The sequence below is a fragment of the Triturus cristatus genome, chromosome 12 (genome assembly GCF_964204655.1).
Source record: "Triturus cristatus chromosome 12, aTriCri1.1, whole genome shotgun sequence".
Taxonomy (NCBI): domain Eukaryota; kingdom Metazoa; phylum Chordata; class Amphibia; order Caudata; family Salamandridae; genus Triturus; species Triturus cristatus.
Genome location: NC_140595.1, coordinates 800604692 through 800626667, shown reverse-complemented (window position 1 = coordinate 800626667; position 21976 = coordinate 800604692). Strand labels below are relative to the sequence as shown.

The 21976-nt window shown below is 43.0% G+C and overlaps 1 protein-coding gene across 2 annotated transcripts in view; it reads right to left on the bottom strand.

Moving 5' to 3' along the window:
* Positions 1-21976, bottom strand: part of EPO (erythropoietin) — a 457580-nt gene that overhangs the window by 51487 nt on the left and 384117 nt on the right. For both annotated transcript variants that reach the window (XM_085638048.1, XM_085638047.1), the window contains 2 exons: positions 13816-13902; positions 1439-1603 (listed from right to left, as the gene is read on the bottom strand). In XM_085638048.1, coding sequence (XP_085494174.1) covers positions 1439-1603; positions 13816-13902 — 252 coding nt within the window. The remainder of the gene's footprint in view (positions 1-1438; positions 1604-13815; positions 13903-21976) is intronic.

Here is a 21976-nt window from a genome sequence, read left to right as displayed (position 1 = left end):
CCTGGTGGCCCAACTCCCTATGCACCGCACCTTCACCCACCACCCACGCTCGCAACCTGGGCTTCATCTTGGACTCCACTCTCAGCATGACTCAGCAGGTCAACGCAATCTCCTCCTCCTGCTACAACATTCTCCGCATGCTCCGCAAGATCTTCAAGTGGATCCCCGTCGAGACCAGTAAAACCGTCACCCACGCCCTGGTCAGCAGCAGATTGGATTACGGCAACGCCCTATATGCAGGAACAACGGTCAAGCTACAAACCAAGCTACAACGTATCCAGAACGCATCCGCCCGCCTCATCCTTGACGTCCCACGCCGCAACCACATCTCCCCCCACTTCAGAGACCTACACTGGCTACCCGTACCGAAAAGGATCACCTTCAAGCTCCTGACCCACGCACACAAGGCTCTCTACAACACCGGTCCAGCCTACCTCAACGACAGACTTTCCTTCCACGCTGCCACACGCCATCTCCGCTCCGCCAAGCATGCTCTCGCCACCATCCCCCGCATCTGCCGCACCACCGCCGGAGGAAGATCCTTCTCACGCCTCGCCGCCAAAACCTGGAACTCTCTACCACTCCAGCTATGCCAGACCCAGGACCTCCTAACTTTCAGGAAACTCCTCAAAACATGGCTTTTCGACCAGTAGCATCCCCTCTCCCCAGCGCCTTGACACCCTAACGGGTGAGTAGTGCGCTTTATAAGTATATTGATTGATTGATTGATTGATTGTCACAGCAGACACTGGGACCACGTCACAGACTCCCAACCAGTCTTGGCCTGAGCGGGCTGAAAAGACTCTCCGCTCAGGCCAGGGAGTCTGTGGGGGTTTCTCCAGCAGGGCTGTTCAATGCAGCTGAGCTGGAGAAGCCTAAGTGCGCATGTGTGTTTTGGACTGCTGCGTGAGACAGCCAGCCGAACACATATGCGCACTTAGGGAGTGCACATAGCCACCCTTGCCCCGCCCCTCCCTGCAGAAGCTGGCTAAGAGCCGGCAAATAAAAAATAAAACGATGCTCAAACATCATTTTATTTTACATTTGCTGGCTCTGAGCCAGGCAGTGGGGAGACGCTCCTCCGCCATTGCGGAGGAGCAGCCCCTGGTGAGATGTTCATGGTAACAAGGCAGAGACAAAAATAAGAAAATATAAGCCCTCCGGAGAAGCATAATTGGTTCATAATATTAATGTCCTCTTAAAATCAGTCCTGTGTGAGCATACGGTTCTTGGTGCGCTCTTCCACGTGGAAATGTTCTTTTGGCAAGGTGTTCTTTTTTGACCTTTCATTTTATCGCAAACAGACTTTGTAATAGTCTCTTAAGTAAATCATCACCTGTCATCTTCCGGTGCTGTGCGCGGCATCTGCGATTTCATTATGTGCTTTTACTGCAAAGCTTTGTTGTGACTGTTTTATTGCTTTAATTCAGATGCTTACCTGTACATTTAAACTTTTTAAGACCCGTGTAACACTTCTGATGTTGCTGTACGTCTTGTCCACTGAATATATTAATGCGTTGTCTGAGACCAGCTCTCTTACTTGTAACATCGCTCTTGTAAACATTGCCAATCCGTTCCAGACCTCCTCGGCCTGTGCTTTTCGCTATAAAGGAAAATGATAATAGTATAAAATGTATTTTCATTTGAACTGTTTACAAGTTTTTTATATTTGGTTTCTGAAATACAGTTGTTCTAACCAATGGTCGAAGTGCATTAAAAAAAATATGGGCACTGCAATGCTGCGCGCAATGGGGGGTGGGGTGAGTGAGTGTAGGGACGTGGTCAAAGGTTGGCTAAAAAAACTAAATATTTTGCAACTTCTTTTAGTTATTTTTTTTTTTGCTTTCAGGTAACTACATATATAATAATGCACAGCTTGAATGAAAATTGAACGCACGTTCTGTTAATCAGTGGGAAAAGCACTATCAGACATTATGAAACCTCTATTAGTTGAGCCACAGATTTGAATCCTGGTTGGTACAGTGGAGAATATTGACACGTTTGTTTTGTGCTACGAGGTCAGTCTGTTCTGTGACAGAAAGCGCTGTGAACATGTAAGTCAATATTTTAAACTTCCATTACTCACAATATAAGATAGTCTGCTACAAAATGCGCAAAATGGTTTAAGATAAAAAAGTGCTTTCAAAGTATAGATTTTAGTAATACCCAGACTGTACGTAGTGCAATCTTTTTTATAATTGTCTTTTAAAAGCGCACGCTTCATTCCTTAGCTGGTAGCTTCCTTACAATACCTCTCAAAAAAATAAACGTGTCATCATGAAGCTTCAAGCGATTCCATGAATTAGAGCCAGTACTGGCTTCCAAGCAGCCTTTAGATTTGCAGATTGACCAGCTGCACACATTTGTTTGTTTCAATACTTTATTCGATAGATATTTATCATAAAAGTACAAACATGCAAAATACATAAAAACAATCCATCCATAGTACTACATACAATTACATCCAGAACAGCAAATAGCGAATTAAAAAGGGGCAAAAGATAAAAACAGAGTTTAAAACAATGCTTTCTTCAGTCATGAGAATTTATATATTACCCAGCAGCCTAGAGCGGATTAACCAGGCACCCGCGAGGTATTTAGCAACCCCACAGATGGTATACATAGAAACAGTATTGGTTAAAATAATACGCATGGCTGATCTGTGATCCCTTACTCCCAGCTCCCTGCATACAGGTTTCAACCATTTAGCCCTAACGAACTTGTAGGCTGAACAAGCAAATAGAAAATGGCCAAGGGTTTCCTCTGGACATTGGCAACCTGGGCAATTTAGATCAAGCCCCCCCTTGGCCTTCCACCTTTCCAAAAAATGTTTAAGGGGAAGAGTGCCATATCTTAGTTTCAAGAACAAAGTTCTATCTCTAGGTAGTTGGATAAAATCTAAAAAGGGTTCCAACTTCATAGATGGTTTATGGTCAAGAAAGTTCATCGTTAAAGTTCCCAGGTTTGAGTTATTGTTAACCTTGGCCTCAACCCAGTCCCAGTCCCAGTATAATTTCTTTACAATTTGTTTTACAGGGGGGACTTGTGTGGCCCAGGACTCCCCCAGGCCTATTGATACTACCAGTTTCTTAAGGTTGTTGAGCCACTTTATTTGGTGAGAAACATTTAAGGATATTAACTCGTCCAACACTCGAGCATATCCGGCTAATTCCTGGGTTCTTCTAAGGCGCACCCAAAATAACAGCGGCCTTAGTTGAACTTTGTCCGAGATTGATTTTTTACCCATATCAAAAAATAATGGTAACAGAGGGGTTGAAACTGGAAGTGAGACTAGATCTCTGATAAACTTATTTTCTGCAGTTGCCAGGACCTTAGTGTTTTCAGCACCCCATAATTCGGAGCCATAGACTGCCGAGGCTAAAGCCTTCCCTTCATAGACTACCAAGGCAGGGGCAACCGGTCTACTAATAGAGAGGCGCTGATTCTTTAGTATGGCACCGGAAACCCTTTGAGGTTTAGTACCGTTTTTGATATATGGGAATCCCAGCTCATGTTGTTGGACAACCTAACCCCTAGATAATCAAATTCATTCACCACCTCTAAAGGGGACCCATACAAAGTAAGACGAACCTTCCTAACCTTTCTATTTGGAGATAAAACCATTAACTTTGTCTTCGAAGTGTTGACCGTTAACCCACGGTCGTTACAGAAGAGGGAGAAGCGGTCAAGCAATTTTTGGAGACCCTTGGGGGTCTTGGACATCAGGAGGGTATCGTCCGCAAAAAGAAGTGTGGGGTTTTCTCCCCAGCAAGGACGGGGGCATCCGCAGGGTCCTCCCTCAAATGGTCCACCACCCCATTTATAAAGAGGGAGAACAGTGTCGGAGCCATCACACATCCCTGCCGCACCCCCCTGTTGACTGATACCCTCCCTGTCAATTGGCCCTGGCGCCCCCATCGTATCCTTGCATAGTTATCCTCATGGAGTTTGATAACAAATTGCAGCAGGGAACTAGGAAACCCCATGGCTAATAAAACCTCCCATAGCTTGGCGCGTGGGATAACATCAAACGCGGTTTGCAGGTCTATGAAAGCCAAGTAAAGACAACCCTTAATAATTGATGCTGACTTCCAATAGACCGCGCAAAACCGGAAGACTTGATCCATTGCACCAACATTCCGCCTAAACCCAGCCTGGAAATGGGTTAGAATATCATTATCCATTAGCCATGTCTCAACTCGATTTATAATGACCCTGCCAACTACCTTTTGAATGGTGTCAATTAAACTAATTGGTCTGTAGTTGGCAGGGTCCTCTCTATCACCTTTCTTATAAATCGTGATCACCTCCGCCCCTTTCCAGGACGGGATGGCCTCGCTGGATGAGATTCATTAGATTTGCTATATAGTCTGCCCAAATTTGGGGGTCATGGAGTAGAAGATCCCCGGGCAGGCCATCTGGACCAGCCGCTTTGCCTGGAAGGATATTTAAAATAGCGACCTTGACTTCTCGCGGGGAGAATAAGTTTTCATTACTGGGCAATTCCAAACTAAGGTTGCGCTTATTGCACACTGCTAATGGCAATGGAGGGACTTGATCGCCTTCCTCACAATACAATTTTAAAAAATGGGCGTGCCATTGCTGTTCATTAATATGATTTAAAATGGGGTCAACTCCCCTACGGTCTAAAGCATTGATCAGTTTCCAGAAAATAATAGAATTCTTCCCGCTGGCAGCGATCTTAAGCTGCTGCCAATGCTCCTCCTCCCAATTTTTCTTGGCTGAGGCTATTGAACTACGGTACTCCTTTCTAGCCAGTTTCACTGCTGTTGGGTCCTTCAATTTTATCGCCAAACCAATGGCTTTCCTCTTTTTCCTACATTCCACTGTATACCACGCGTTTGCCTTCAGGGGTCTAAGATCCACTGGGGGGTTCCCTTGGGTGTTTTTGAGGAAATACTTTCCTATTTTATCTATGAAATTTTGGTACTGGCCCAATAATTTGGGCCCCAGAGAGTGAACCTCTCCCTGCGCACATTTACATTTATTTTAGGGAAGCAGGACCCAGGCAAGAAGGCTTGTTGAGCTGTCTGCCCCTCCTCGACTTCACAGCGCAGGAGACCCCTGCCTTACGTGTCAGCTGAAGCATTTCAACTGTCAGAATCAACCGCCCTGGGACGTCGTCTTTTTACACAAAGTAGGGGAAGTGTTTTTGTAAAATGTAAAAAGTATGGGCACGTCATGCCCCTCAGACCCCCCCCCACTTCGACCACTGGTTCCAACAGATATTACATTAAAGATCCAACCGACTGGCAACCTTTATAATAAAGTATAAACCAGCCTATGTGTAAGCCCGGTTGATCCATCCATACAGCAATATACATGACTTATAAGAGAGAAGCAGCAGTTATATCAGACGAATCTACAATATGGAGGTATTTAACCAATTGAACATATTTTGAGAAGAAAATAGCAAATAAAAGACAAAAGAAATACATCCACCATTAACAATTATTACTGGCACTAAAAAGGAGAAGAGGGAATGGCTGAGGCCTTTGGCCTGCTCTCTGTGTAAAGCCACTGCCTCGCCCATGCCCTTGCCCATGTTAGTAGCGTCCAGCGTTAGGCTCCCTATGAGGGGGGCAATGGGTTCCTTCAATTCATGGTGATTGGTCTTTTTGCCAAGATAAGGGCCAAGCCTATGAAGCGTAAGACAGCTCTACGTTTTTAGGCTGTTTTTAAAGCTTCAGAGCTCTCTCCTCCCAGGAGTCAACTTTAGCAATCTAGTGATCATATCCAGTTGCTGTGTCACTTGCCATGTCACGTTGGCCTACCACCGACACAGCTAGGGACAGTCCCAGAGCATATGCTAGAAACCTGCAGCTTGGGAGCTGCACCTAGCGCACAAGTCCGAGGCTTCTGGAAAGATATCCTATGCAATATGTCGAACTGTATTAACTTTAGGCAAATGTTTCTGGAGATTTTCTATGGGTATTCTTATGCTTTCGCGAATTCCTATATATAGCTCCATCAAACTCTTCTTTCCAAGACTCCCTGAGAGGTTGTAGCAAAATCTGGGAATGGGCTACCTGAGCTCTTGAGAGCCAACTAACCAGTTTTCGGCCATCGCCCAATGTGTGCAAGGCCTACATGAACCGATGGATAGCTGGCTCCGAGTATATAGGAGGAGTTAGCCCTCATATAGGTCGTACAAGTCCACGAGGGCTAAATATAGAAGGAGATGACCATCTTGAAAGAGGTTGCCCAGGGTTGTGAGTCATAACTTGTATTTTCTTAGTGCTGGGACATTTCGATTGAGCTGGAAAATACAGCTGTTTGATCATAAAGTACTTATTTACTTAGACAGTTTTATATAGTGCAAACTGCCTTTTGTGTGGCACCGCTTACTTTACAGGCAGTGCAACAAAATATAAATGGTATACAGAAATAGTGGAACCTATGTAAACAAGAGTATATTTATAAGGCAGAAATGAGAGATATAGTATCTAGTTTCAACATAAAGTGGAAAATAACACATCTGCATAAAGGCTTGGTGGAGCTAAATGTATTAAGACATTAGTTTGGAGGAAGGATAATGTGTGGATTACTTAGATAAGTTAGGTAATTATACATGCTGTAAGGGTGTCAAGCATCTGTCCTAGATTATCGGTAGAAGTGGCATTTACTGGGGGCACAGATGTAGAGGGATACTGTGGGAGAAGACAGAGAGGTGAGTTTCATTGTTCACGGTATTTGTGCAGAACGTTTTAAGTTGGCTTGTGTTTGTACATCAAGCAAGATTTGGTTAGACCTTACTCCAGTGGTAGGACATTCCAGATGGCGGATGCATTGCCAGAGAATGTCGAAAGAGCACAGATTGTTTCTTGAGGTGTTTCTTCCTTGTAAGAAAGTTGGTTTAGATCTTAGATTCTTCCATCGCCAAACATAATTATTTGCTTAAGCGATATCGTGGGGTATTTAATCGCAGGGCCTTATAGGTAATGCAAGCCATTTTAAAGATGAATCTGACAGGTAACAAGAGCCAGTGGAGTGTTCTTAGCAGTGGACTGATGTGCTAATTTCTTGGTGCTCAACATCAACCTTGCCAACTGCATTTAGTTTGGCTTTTAGAGGTGTGAGCCCTCAATCTGGAAAGCCAGCGAAAAGTGAATTCCTGTTTTCTAAACTGCTCTTGTAGCTTTTTTTAAGCCTTCTTGTGCAATTAGAGATTTGACCTATCTGAAGATGGGTAGCTGGTGGTAGGCAGATTTAGTTACGTGTTGCATGTGTGTGCCCATGTAAAATGTATTATGAAGAGAGATACAAAGGAGGTGCTTCTTAAAAGAGTTTAGTGCTGTTTTCACCAACCTTTCAACCATTGTGCTTGAATCCTGCATGGCCATCTTGAGGGATGATCACTACCCAGGCCAAGCCCTTACATCATCAGCCCCTCGCTGGTGAGTGTGACTGCATCAATATCTGCGTTATTCGGTGAACTGTGTGCAATCACCTAGAGAGGAAAGCTTACCCCTTATGTCCATTAACCGTTTCTCTCTCTCTGAAGGAGATCTCCTCGGGAGTGCAGACGTGAGTTAATTTCCATGCCCATGTTTATAGTCACTTGTTGGGCAGACTGGCAGTAAGAATCAGAGGGAGTGTTCTTGACAGGTCAGTTGTAGCCGTGAAAGGTGGGCTCTAATGAGGCCATTCTGCCTCTGGAATGCCTCTTGAGGAAATCGCTTTGCGGGTAAGATCCAAACCCATGCAAGTACAACGTTTTATTTGTCCCAGGAGATGGCAACACAAAGCAGCGTTACTGCTTAGCAAAACAGTTCAAACGTGGGAAATAAAAAGCACAGAGGTCAAGAGTGATAAACACAGCACCTTTCACCAGACCAGTACTAGAACCAGTGTGTGCTACACTCTAAATCTTCAGTCCTAGATTCCTGACATCCTCTGCATTTCCAATGGGATTTGTTTGCCCTTGATCGAAATACAGGATGTATATGTACAAGTTTGCTGTCCAGGGTTACACTGGTTCAGGCTCCCCGTGCCCGAAGCCAGAGAACATAGTACACAAACAGCTTAAGGAAGCCCAGAGGCGACGCACAAGCGCCTGGAGGGCACACTGGAGACAGGCTGCTCTGAGAGGGAAACTTTTATTCCCATTACCAAATACAATTCTGATTTTAAGAGCCATGTTGTCTATCAAATATGGGTCTCCTTCACCCAGACTGTTTGTCTCTCTCGATGTGTTTCCCATCTCTTCAAAAGATTTTGTTTATATAGTTGACTGATTAAAGAGTCTCTTTGTCTGCTGGCCAGTGCCCGCGCTCAGCCTTGACGTCAGGGGTACTTCCTCAGCCTAGGAATCCTCGCCATCGTCAAAGGAAGCCGGGCAACAAACGCATGCCATGCTCTGAAAACATACGACACAGACGTCGTCAGCATTCTGTGGGGAAGGGATATGATGCTGTCTTTGGAGTCCTAGATGAGAGTTAAGATCGTCAGAAGTTTTTGTGAATTCGAGGGAAATTAACATCACAGTAAGTAAGTGGAACTGAACTCAGTCCAGGAAACACATTTTGCTTTTAATCGATGGCGAACTCAAATTGCCAATCTACTAGGAAGGGAACACTTTTTTTTTTTAATCAATTAGGACTTTTAACGCATACCTCGCTTGGCCCCTACATACTTCCTATAAAAACTGCACATTTTCCCCCCAGGATTTGCAGCAGCAAATAAGTTCATGGGACTTTGATGTCTCCTTTTTTCACTTTTTGTCATACTATTGTGCTCTGAAGTTATTTTTCCGATTGAGGAGCTCCACAAAAAGCTTTACAAGTGCAATGCTTTAGAAGCCCCTTTTCTGCTGCTGACCTACATGAGGGAATATATAAGCAGCTGCAGCCTCGTGTTTAGTGCTTGAATTTATGGCACATTTTATTAAAACAATGAAAACTACCATTGATTTGCAGGGGCCCGATCCTAGCTATGTTCTGTGGTTTGCATCTGTTCTCTTCCTGCATGCATGCTCACAATCTGTTGAGAACCTTGGTCCGTGTCTTTGAGAGCCCCCTTAAAAGGCCAAAATCACAGTATAGAAATAACAGCTCCCTATTTAATACACAAACCTTTCGTCCCAGTCTGCCAACACCATGGGATCTAATGCCCACGTCGCTGAGTCAGCAGTGGTTAATCTTAAATTTAGTTAATTGAAAACATGTGACGTCTAGGCACAAATGGCTCTGTGAAATCTATTATTGTGAACAATACAGAGTGCTCGTTGGGTACTGTTGTCATTGGTAAACTATTAGCCCTCTGTTATCAGCCCTCTACCATCATAGGTGTGAGTACTGTGTTCAGTATTGTTAGTGCAGGCACCCACTGTGCAGTCTTAGATGCCTCTGAATATTCCCAGGGAAAGGAGGCACAGGGGTTTCAGTTTCTGGTTATTTAGAATGCACTGCTTTAACCCATTTTAACACCTGGTGATGGCTGTTCTACAAGGTGTGAACTGAAGCTTATCTTTACTCCACTTTCCGGGTGGGTTCTCAAATTGGGATCTGAGTCTGTCAGATATCAAAATACTATGAAAAGCGTTCCAAATTACGGAACCTGTACCAACCTCAGTTACTCTAGAATTTCACCTGAAGCAAGTGTGTGTGTGTGTTTACGTAAGTGCTCCACACGAAGCGTCGAATAGTACCATTTTCCATGCATAGATTCTGTAAATCTGAGCTGAGATCATTTCTCCCCTTGGCCTTGTGTTTTATAGAACAACTTCCCCTGTTTTTTCTGGCTTGACAGTTGTCATGAGCTCGATGGAAGATAATTCCACACCAATCAGTTTGCACAGTTCCAGAATGAGGAGCTCGTAGATTATTCTCCTCTTTCTTATTTTAAAGAATGCATAGCTCCGACTGTGAATGGAATGGATAGGCTGTGCACAAACAGCACAATCTCTGCTGTCATCAACATCTGGCAGTTCTTAGGGTTCCCACCAGGATTTCCTGTTGATAATCCAAATAGCATGAAGCATGCTTTTAGGATTTAACTCCATTTCAGAACCCTTACATTGTAAAGATAATGGTCTGCGCCTCTCTAATGCATAACCACGTGTTAATGTCTACGTTTATTCTGCATAGTCATTATTCATAGGAGACTTTCAATATATTGTATTGAAGTCGCATTTATATAGCGCCTAAGGTACTTAATGCCGTACATTTTAGCACAAAGTGCAGTGGCATTTTATCACTTACAACCTCATCCACTCAAGGTATGTAAGTCTCAAATTGTGCACGGTGTTTGCACTTAATCTGACATTCGGAGGGCAGCGTGCATCTGAAATTTTTCCTTTTTGAAATACTTTCAAATATTACCAGGAGGGATTTGCACTCGGAAAAGATGCATCATGCCAGAAAGAGCAAAAGCACCTAGTTTTACCACATCGTGAAACCAAATGCACAAGTTATCATTGCACAGCTTGAAAAATACGGAGATACGATCACAGCGGGGAAAAACTACAGGGTGCAGTAATTTCTTCACCAGAGATTCCCTCTGTTATCCCTAAAAGGTAGACTGTCTTTGTGTGTGCGTACAAGATCCCGGAACACAACTTTTCAAGAATTTTAAAATATTTGCGTCTTGATCCAACAAACCGAAAACGTGATTGATAGGCAACATTCTTGTTTTTTTAATATTCTGCCAATTTACTATATACATCATACATTTAGCTCAAGCACCACTCAAAGAACAGTGATGTAAAGCAAAAAGCCAGCAAGTCTCAAATAGAAACACTGCAGACAGTGGAAAGCAGCCTCTTCTCTTTTCAGAAGGTTGGACGCAGCACTATCCCAGCAGGCCCAGCATGGTGACAGTTAGGAAGTCCGTCTTCTCCCACTCTGTGAGGAAGATCCTGAACACAACGCAACTTGGCTCAGAATACCAGTTTTGGGGGGATTTCCTAGCTTCACCAGCTTGTGGGGGAAGGTGTCTAGGAATGACGGCCCAATGTCTGTCTTCCTCACTCTCACTCCATGAAGGACAGCCACATTTACAGGAAGATGTGATACAGAAAGGTAAAGGTGAGGGACAGGGAAGGGGTCTGCCTTGGGGCTAATAGGGTGAGTTTGGCAGAAGATTGCCAACTACAGCATCAGCATCACCCTCAGAGGGAAGGGGTCAAGATTCCACCCTTTCTCCTTCCCATGACACCACTTCTGCCTCGTGAGGAGGCAGCATCTTGATGTCACTGGCGCCCTAGCTCACGGTTGACCTCTTGGCAACAGCGTAGAGAGGACCATCAGAAAATTGTTCAATGTCGAAATATTTATCGTTCAAACACTCCCAGGTCTTGACATTGAGGGTCTAGGAGTACTTGGGGTCGACGTAGAGACACCACTCAACATTGTAAAACTGTTTTACATTCGGTGACTCCAGTCTTCCGAAACTGGAACTGGGTCGCCTGCGAAGGCTTGTACTTGAAAGATTATCAGACAGCCTATGCCATCTCCACCAGCATCTGCAGACACCATAACTGAGGATAAGGTTCAGCCAATCCTTACTATGGATTCAAGCTCTCCACGAAGAGGACAGCCTCCTCTGTAATTTGAGTAGCATTCTGGTTTAAAGATGTTGTCAGACTGGACTCAGGTTGATGTGGAGAAAGGGATGCTTCCTCTCCAAATCACTCCCGGTAAAGGACACTGGAGCCTAAGTTGGATAGACACTCCTATCGCCGAAACCACTAGAAAGCGGAGTAACTCAGCCCTAGGAGGCATAGGTCAATTTTGCATCTGTCTGACTCAGATTGTTTTCAGCCTGGAGTGAGATATCTCTATCATGTCCGTAGTCAGTTCCAGCTAAAGTGTCACGAGTTAGTTATTTGGTATCTTTTTATGAGCTCTCTAATGAAGCTGCAAGAAAATGTAACATCCAGCAAATTACTCCAGAAGTTTACACGCCTATTACTTTTGAGACCATCCAAGCAAAGCCTCTGCACAACCAGTTGTTCCCTAAGTTCCAGGCCTGTTGGAGCCTATGATGCCAGGAACAGATGGTATTGCCTTGTCTTCTTTATTTGGCAAAATACGTTTTACAATGATCTTCTATTAGATCACATTTGCCTGCAACTACTGCTTAATGTAAGTCTCCTTCTCACGCATCTTTCTTCACTAGGGATTTCCTAGAGGGCCTTAAGAAAGATTTTTCTCCATTTGGGGACCATGTCGCTGCGAACTGAATGTGGCACTATCCAAGTTGATGGGAAGTCCGTTTGAGCCTGTGCATAAAGCTTAATTGCAACATCTGTCCTGGAAAGTTGGGGTGAGTGAGATTCAGGCTCTGTACCTAGGAATCATATAAGATTTTTCTTTGAAACTCATGGTATCCATAAAGGCGCATTACCCTCACGCTATGTATACACATGTAAAACTTTCCCTTGGACACCCTTGCTTACCCAGCTATATGCTTTCTGTATACCTTGTGAAAATCAATAAAGTATTATGCAAAATGAAAAAAAAGAAGAAAAAAAAGAAAGAAACTACATATCATTAAGAACTCATCCTTATTTTCTACTTTAAGGTATTGTCTTTTTTCACAGTAATCTGAGTATTTCTTCTCCTACCTTTATCCCCCCAAATTCTTTTACTCTAGCTGAGAGATCACTACATACTTTCAATGTCAAAAGAGCTTTACACTATATTTGGACAAGACTACAGATATTTGTAAGGTCAAGTAACTAGATTATGGTGATGTTAGCACAGATGTAACCTCCTCTAAATAGACTGCACCCAAATGAATGGATTATTACCTACGTTGAAGCATATATTCTACCTTTTATGAAGAGCAGAGAGAATCCCTTGATGAAGAAGGAAAAGTTACCTGTAATCATAGTTCTTTACCCTGGATATTCCCTCTAAATCCATACAACTCTACCACTCACTGCATTTTTAAGGTTACAGATCTAGAACATTTTATGGCTTGTGAGGGTCATAATTTTTGCTCCCAAAAACTGACTGCCTATCTGTCACCCGGGTGAACATGATGGGGTAGTGCAGTTTCGAAGTTCTGTTGCTTTCTTTCTGAAGAGTTTCTTACTAAGGGGCACTATTGTTGCTTTGTTTTATATTTACTTTACTCTTCTTTCCGTGATTTTGAAACCATATGTAACAATTGGCAGAATATTAAAAAAAAAGCCAAAGATGTTGGCTATTTAGGCTTGTTTTTTGAACACTTGAAAAGTTGTGTTCAGAAATCTCACACATATGCAGAGATATTCAGAGAGAATACACATGGTGAAGAACTAGGATTATAAGTAAGTAACATCTCCTTCCTTGGGTGGATTTAACACCAGGCAAGCAACAATGAAGATCTTAGAATACAATGAGAGGTTATTCATTAAACAATGTGAAGCTGTTGTACCAGCCCAGAGTAGTTTAAGAGGAGATGAGGAACTTTATACTTAAGGGAGTACGAGATGATGGTATAATAATAACCACAGATTCTGGTGGATAGGTGAATTGCTGTATGTAGGAAGCCTGGCAGATGGGGAGGTTACAGAGACTAAAAAGTAGGCAGATAGAGCAGCTGGATGAAAAGGGGACGCTTTATGACTACATTAGCAAGTTGTGAGCTAAGGAGCCTAGTAAACAGGAGAAGACATTGACACCCCATAATGAATTAACATAGCGACAAAACGTATACAGTACAGCTAGCTACAGCATTTATGACACTCTTCATGTTATATAAACACTGACAAATTCAGCAGTTGATGAAGGCGGAACAATGCTTTAATGCACTAGAGTTTAGGCTCTACCTCCAAGGCCAATTAATATTGTGATGAAGACTTACATCCATTTGCTTCCATTCCTTAATGTTCACCTTAGTTTCAGGAAGGCTTAGCTCTTCTGTTAGGTCGCAAGTGTTTATACAGCTCTCCTGCAAAAAAAGGGTTAGGTGTCATTAATGTATACTTTTTTCCTGTGCATACACGCCTTATATTTCATATATGTGGATGGATTATATGTATTGGTCGTTTCTGGCTTGGTACAGGTTGAACCAAGAAGAGACTCCAATGAACTCTGACTCGATGCTACAAAAGGCCAAGGACTCGTACATTTCTTCCTAGGCCCTCATATCGAGCTGGTAGTTGGAGTTACAAGACAAATCAGGAATACAAGATTCGTGGAAATCCACATCTCCAAGCTTGATTTCACAATCTATATGTAGGCTAGATGTACGCAAGAAAACAAGGCCAGCAATGGGATGGGGAAAACATGCAAGAAACTTAAATTCCCCATTTACGAGTAAACAACTTGTCGAGCTCTGGTATTCCCACATTCAGGAAGTACCATAACTCTTGGTATCAAGTGCAGGAGTAGTGATGCAGGAGCTCCATTAAAGTCATGAGGGCCTTAGTGTGGGCCAAGTCATGCCTCAGAGGGGGCATGACTTGAAGCGTGACCCTCTCTTATGACAGATGATAATTACGATTTTTGTCTATTTCGCACTCTGCCTGACTCTATCAGTCCACACATAAGAACAAGAGTGTTTAGCAGTATCAGTAAATAATCAGCCATTAGCTAGAGCTTGACTGTCGACCTCCAGCCCAGAAGCCCCGCAATTAAGACCCTTTTTATTGAGATCATTGACTGTGTAAACGATTTCAATTCAAGTTCTGTATATGCTATGGTGTTTCTTGCAGATAAATTTAGCATTGCCCTGACCTTCGATGGCCGTTGTTCATTGATGGCGTAGAGAGAAGCATGAAATATGCACACTGGTCAAGAGTCTCTGCAGAATTTGCCTTCACTGGTATTCGGGCTCAAGGGAAGTCTAACAAATGTATTTGCCTGTCGCACTTTCAAAAGTGTTTGTTTTCTAATTTTTATGACCAAAACAAGCTATTTATCACCGCTTGAAAAGGGTTGAAAACATCATCCCCTTTTTGTTTTTATTTTATTTCTAGGAAATCAAAGACCAGGCGACACGAGAAGCAGCTTATCCTGAAACATATCTTTTCATTTTTATTATCATAGCTGGTTATATTAATAACAGACTTAGCTGAAGGATTCTGTGTTGGGGGCACATAAGATGTTCAAACCAGAATATGGTTGTGGCATTATTTACGATGCAGCTAGGGGCGAAGCCACTGCAGGGTTTTGGAACATCGTCTGTTTTAGAAAAATAGAAAATCTACCCAATTTTGAGCAAGACAACGAAGAGAAATGTAAATACCCTTGAATACACTGATTGAAATGGAAACTGTATTTGCTATGTAGAATCTTTATTCAGCGACCCAGCTGCCTGGCTAGGGGCTCTGAACACCTTTTACTCTGGCACAGTGCTAGAGAACAGAAGTGGCACAGGGTCTAGAAGCTAGACACAGCCACGCTCAGTGTCTACTATGGCAGCTGTACTGGGCACGGGGAGTTTGAGTTTATACTTTACCTGCTAGTACGCATAGGTAGAAGCCCCACATCTTTACATATTACCTAGCTTTAACTTTTTTGGCAGGCCAGAAACTCGCTGTTAAAAAAATACATGTTCACCTTCAAGGCACATGCTCTCTCCTGTTTGAAATCTCCAGGACTATAATAAGTTAATTTATACTTCAGAAGTGAACTTATCCTCGCCTCTAATTTCCCAGTACAGTGCTGCATCTGGGATTACTTTCTCATGTCTATTTGTTCCTACAAAAGAGCAGCTGAACTGTCCCTTTAGGACTTACTTCAGGTCAGCTTTGCAGGAAGTTACCTTGCCTGAACTAACCAAGACACCCTCCTTCTCAAGGTCTAAATATCAATCATCTGGCTGCCTCTTGGAAAATGCCACTGAGGAACTACTATGGTGATCAGGCAATTGGAGCTCCTCCTTGCATTGCAGATGTCCAGAGAAGAATGGTTAGAAGTCTGTAATGCCTTGCTCAAGGTCACTTAGAGTGTCTCCTGCAGTTTAAGAGTTACTATGTGTTGCAAAGTCATTCTGTGCCCTGGGCACCCCCATTTTTTTGTTGTACTGGTGGTAACTGACTCTGACTGTCCCTGAGCTCTGTCTAACCAGGCCCAGGGCTAGTGCTAAGATGAAAACCCAGTGAAAACACACACATACGTGAGGGTGCACTTTATATTAGGGTACACTTGTAATTGGCATGGCCGACCCTATAAGTCCCTAGTACATTTTAGGACAGGGAGATGAAAACGACCTTTAAGTCCCTAGTATATATAAGGGTATGGCTGTTTAGAGGCCAGCAGCCATTTCTGCACTTGCATGGGTGCACTGCTGAGAGCCTGAGGTCATTTTAAAAGCAGCACTGTGTTGCAGCACTGCTTTTAAATGTAAATTGTGCCCAAACTTGACTTTGGTGGTAGGGGAACGTACAAAATAATGAACTACAATATATTTACATATTAGGCACCCACAGGGTCTCCTCTAGGTGTCCCAGGGGTGGCGGGTCATGGGCATATAAAGAGGGCCCTTATAAAAGAGGTATTATATGCCCTGGGGATAGAGAAATTGCACATTTCACTTACCCCATTGTAGTAAAGTGCTTCCCAAAATCAACTTCTATGCTAGGAGCTCTGTGGAGTGAGGATCTACACTAGTTTTGCATATACAGGACCCCTAAAGTCTCCCCTAGGTTCCCAGGGGTGGGGGTGGCCCTGTAACGATAAGCAGGGTCCTTTTATAAGATGTTTTATGCCCTGGTGTTGGAAAAATTGCACATTTCACTTCCCCCAATTTTAGATACCCAGCCACATAGGTTAACTTGGCAATAGTTTAATAATGCATAACTCTTGCTAGGAATTCACAAAAAATATAATTCAATAACTTAGGAGAATGGTTTTGATAAATCCAACAATATGCTATTGTTGCATTTATCCTAAACTATACAGGAAAGAAGTTATAAGACATTCATATCTGTGAGCCAAAATTCATCCTTCCCCTGATCTACCCTGATTGGTCAGAGTTAACAGGATTAGACAGGCTGCTTTGATGAAGTGATAATTGGCTTACCCAGTGAGAGGCTATCTGTTAGAGAGAACTCTGCTACACAGGAATGCCTGAGCAGGGGGAAGTGGTGGTAAAGCATGATCAGACAGGCAGAGAATCCCAAGTCCATCTACCGCCCAGCCCTCTGACCCAGCCTGTTTGAATGCTTACGGCAGGAATTTGCAGATGGTAGGAGGAGGAGAGCTATGGAAATGAGCTATACTGAGGGTTGGTTTAACTAGTTCTTGCCCCTTTACTGAGAATACACTCATAATGAATTTTGGAGAAATAGTGCTTTCTGGGAGAAGAATATGCCACACTTTGGAGGAAGTAGTCATGCTCTGGGATGTTGCCCTGCAGCTCATTGGACAGGAGTGATCTGCTTTACCCCAGAGAACATTGAATAAATATGTGAGAGGTGCAGAGCCTCTCAGATCTGCTGCTTGAAACTAAGAGAAGAAGGAGGCTTACCAAGCTGGAAACTTGATTTGCACCACCTTGCCCTGTATTCTCACTGACTGCGCCTGCTGCATTATCTGGAGCCACAGCCCTTTGGATGTACCTTGCTTCAATAGGAATAAATAGTGGACTTCCTGCAAGCTACAGGTTAACAGAGCTCACCTGGACCATCACCACCAAAAATCCCCCCAGCCTGGAGTGCAGACAGTGGATTTGTAAGACTTTTGTCCAAGTGAATTGTGGGAACTGAAGCCCCAAATTTTCAAGGACCATCTTGGACATTCCAGACCCTTTGATTGTGTTTTGGACAGTTTGGACCCCCAAGAGAAACTTTAGGAAGAAGTTCCATAAGTTTGGAACAACTTTTGGAAAAAAGCTCCATAAGGAGACCGACTCAACCACCTGAGCCAAACCGGGGACCTTCAACTGCGTACCGGCTCACCCTGATGGTTTGTCCCGCTGAAAAGCTCTGGAGGTCTGACTTCCACAGGTTGACCGGGAGCTTCCTGAAAAGCAAGCCGGCGAACCCTCACCGAACCCGGACTGGTGAAGAGCATCAAGAGACCCTGGCAGAAAAGGTTACAGAAAAGTTTCTAAGTTCGAAGGTAAAATCTAGACCGAGGCCTACCGCGAGGGGGCTCCGTCGCGGTCGGCCTGTAACTTTGACTTTGTCCCGGTGAAGCGAGACCAGATGTTCCAATGTGAAACTGTAGGTTTACAAGTGCTATATAGTGCTAAATCTTTAAAAATACATATCTCTGGTTCCCTACTTTGGATTTTTGTCGTTTTGGTGAAATTTTAAAGATAACAATATTTCCTATGTTCTTAAATTGGTTTGGGATTTTTCTTGTGTGTTGTGTCTAAATTATTTACTGAATTGGTGTTTTAAATGCTTTACATACCTGTCTCCTAACTTAAGCATGCTTGCTCGCAGCCAAGCTACCAACGGTTGAGCATGGGAATAATTTTCTGAGACCTATTCTGAGCCCTAGACTGTGTTAGTGGCCTTAGTGCCAGTGGTAGATGCATATTTACCACTAATAATAACCCACCTTCCAACACTATGTGATTTACCTCCAACTGTTATATATGAAACCTTGTAACACTAAGTTTTCCATCAAGTATGGTTCTTTGACACCTTTCAACAAGCCAAAGAGTTGATATCTCCTGTTTTCTACTATAGAAAAAAAGTTAAATGCTAGTGAAGCATCACCCTCCTGACATCACCTGTATTGGTACATTGCAAGAAGAAGTCCTCCAGCAAAACCACAATTTGAGCTTGTACTAAGGTAGTGCTGAGTCTACATTCAAACATATAGTTGTTGGGGTCGACCCTGCCAATTTTTCTGGCTGACATTAGCGTCATAGAATCCTATGATTGGGACTCCATAGAGAGTCAAGATCTCTATTCTTCTTTGACATGCTTTTGAGGCTATGGCCCATATTTATGAAGGTTTTGCGTCACTCTAACGCCATGAAAGGGGATGAAAGTGCAACGCAAACCGGCTTGATAAATCTAGAGTAATTCATGGCAGCACAAATGGCTGCCTTGCGATACTCTGCGGCAGGGAGGGAGGTGTGCCGTAGGTGGATGCATCCATCAGGCGCTTGGACTACGCCCATTTATGTGGTTTAGAAACTAGCTCCGTGGGTGATGTTCTCATCACATATTCAACATTGACTCCATTTTAGGCAGACTAACCCAAGTAAACTTCGTCCCAGCTAACATTTTCACTCTCAGAAAAATGTTTCTCAAACTTTTCTTCAACATTTTTTAATGCATTTCCGAAATTTGCCATTCAGTGTTTAGCATTTGTATACCTGTCAGATCATTTTATTATGGTTAATATAGTAACTCTTAATTTTGTTTACATTTTGTTGGTTTAGTTTATAAAAACTCATATAAAAATGTCAACCACCGGCCTTTAATACGGACACTAAAAATCATCTTTATTTTGTATTTAAATAGTTGTATTAATATATATTTTTTTTAAATCACATTTTATTGCCTGGGTTTGCACACATTGTTCCTCTGCACAGAATATTGTTTGATGCGTTAATATGCACCTTCATACTTGTAATGGCTGTTGACTGTGATTCCCAGGGATTTGACAGAGTTAGAGATGGACAGTTTGCAGTTTAATGCAGTGATACTGTTGAGCAAGCTAGTTGCGGGATGACATTTTTCTTTAAGTTGGATGAGGAGGAGTTCTGTTTTGCTAGGTTTGAGTTTGAAGTGGTTGTTGGTCAGCCATGATTGAACTGTGTGCAGAGTGTTGTTTAGGTGTTGGATGTCCTTGACTGACAAGATTTTCATGTAGAGTTGGGTGTCATCCGCATATAGGCGGTAGGTAATTCCAACTTGTTTCAGGATCACTGTGAGGGGTTCCATCTAGTGGTTGAATAGGGCAGGGGACAGGGTTGGCCCTTGTGGGACACCTTTTGAGGCTTTTGTTGCACCAGAGATTTCATTGCTGAATTTGATAAGCTGTGTGCGTTTGTTTAGGAAGGAGGTGAACCATTGAAGGACCATTCCATTGATGGCCTGCTCTCTTCGAGAATATGTTTAGGAGAAAGTCATGGTTGACAGTGTGGAAGGCGGCAGATAAGTCCAGGAGGACTAGGAGGCAGACCTATCCTTCATCCAGAGATCTGTGGAGACCAACAATGATATTCAGTAAGGCAGTCTCTGTGCTGCAGCTTTTCCTGAAACCTGACTGATAGGTGTCCAGTAAGTTGTATCTTTCAATGTGGATATGGAGTTGGCAAGCACACAGTTTTTGAAGGCTTTAGCAAGGAGATGGAGGTTGGTTATGGGTCTGTACTTATTGAGATTGCTCGGGTTGGTGTGCAACTTTTTGATGAGGGGGGGTTACTTGGCCGAGTTTGAGTGGGCCGGCATGGAGCCGCTCAATAGTGAGGAATTGATGATATTGGTGCATGTGGGAGCAATGATGTGGCTGAGCATTTTAACAAATGCTGCCTGGAGAGGGTCTGAAATGTGTGATGTGGGTTTCATCTGTGCAAGGATTTTGTGGGCTTCTTTAACATGGACTTGTTTGAATTCATCCCAGTTTGCATTATTTTTCAGTTGTAGGCAGTTGAGGTTGTAGAGCTGTGCTGGTAATTGAAGGAGCTGTGTTAGAGAGGAAGAGAGATGATCTACATTTAAGGAGTGGGGTCCAGGGGGTCCTTTCTTCAGGGGGTATCCTTGGTGTGGGGGAGTAGGGAGGGAGGCTCATGGGAGAGAGTGATACTGTATACTTTTTTAGAAATAAAGGTCGCAAATTCGTCACAGCGTTTGGTCGAGTTGTGAATTGCCAGTTAAGGGAAAGACAGTGTTTGCTGCTTTATGATGTTGAAACGTTTTTGGTATCTGTTTTTGGACTGGTCTAGTATAGAAGAAGGAGGATATTTCTCTGAAAATGAAACAAATGATAAAATACCAAGACTGAGCAGGTTTTTCCCTTGGACCTTTGCCATCTCCCCACTTGACTCCACTTGATGCCCAGACTCCAGAATGTGTGGCATAACTAAAGCCACCGTAATATCAAAAATATCAGACAGCAGCAGGCCTGTTATTGCCTCTTCATTATCAAAGACTTATACTATGATATTTAATGATACGCTGATAATTTCTTCTTCTTAAACCCATATATATCTGTCAACAACATCTATCCATTAGACAAGGATCCCCGTCATCATCATCATCATGACTAAATCATTATCAAAGGGATGCCATGAACCCCTTATCTGACGCTTTTTGATCAGTGACAAAGACATTCTTTGGCAAACTTGGCAATGACAACTCCTTCTTTAAAGTGACTTTTGTTTACCATGCAGCATTCAAAAAATAAAACGGCTTCATGTCATATCCTCTCAAGTAGCCTACATCCAGTGATGCCAACAGTACCAGTCACACAAGTGTTACCCATTGCACAGTGACCCCCGCTCACACAAGTACCTGCAGATTTTTCACAGTCATTCTATAGTGACGTGTATATGCAAATTAATGTACCAACCCACCTTTACATGTTCGTAGTTCTCATGCTGTCTATCTTTTGGCTATCCAGGTTCATTTTACTCATGGGGCCTCTGAAGAAGATGAAACCAAAGACAGAGATCCAAGCCTGGAGGTGAAGAAGAGTCATTCTATGATGATGAAAGCGATTACTACATAGTGGCTGAGGAACACGCTCTAGAAATGCCTCCATTATATGGTCTGATGGACAAAATAATACTATTCTATTTAGTTGAGGAGCAAACCATCAACAAGTTTAACATTCAAATGCCCTCAAAAAGAGAACCAAATGTTTAATACAGCCTTAAGGAACGCCATAGAAAACTGAATAACCCAATTAACTGCTTTATTATCTTTAGGCAGAAGGCCTTCTTCAAACAGAAAGTCCAACTTCTTTATCTAATATTTAATTTATAATTGAGAAATGATTATTACCTCCATGACACAACTTCAATATGCCTGACGTAGCCTTCTGCATCTGGACTATGTAATTACTTGTACTGTCCAGATGCTTTTTAGAAACCTGGCATCCCCCTGCCC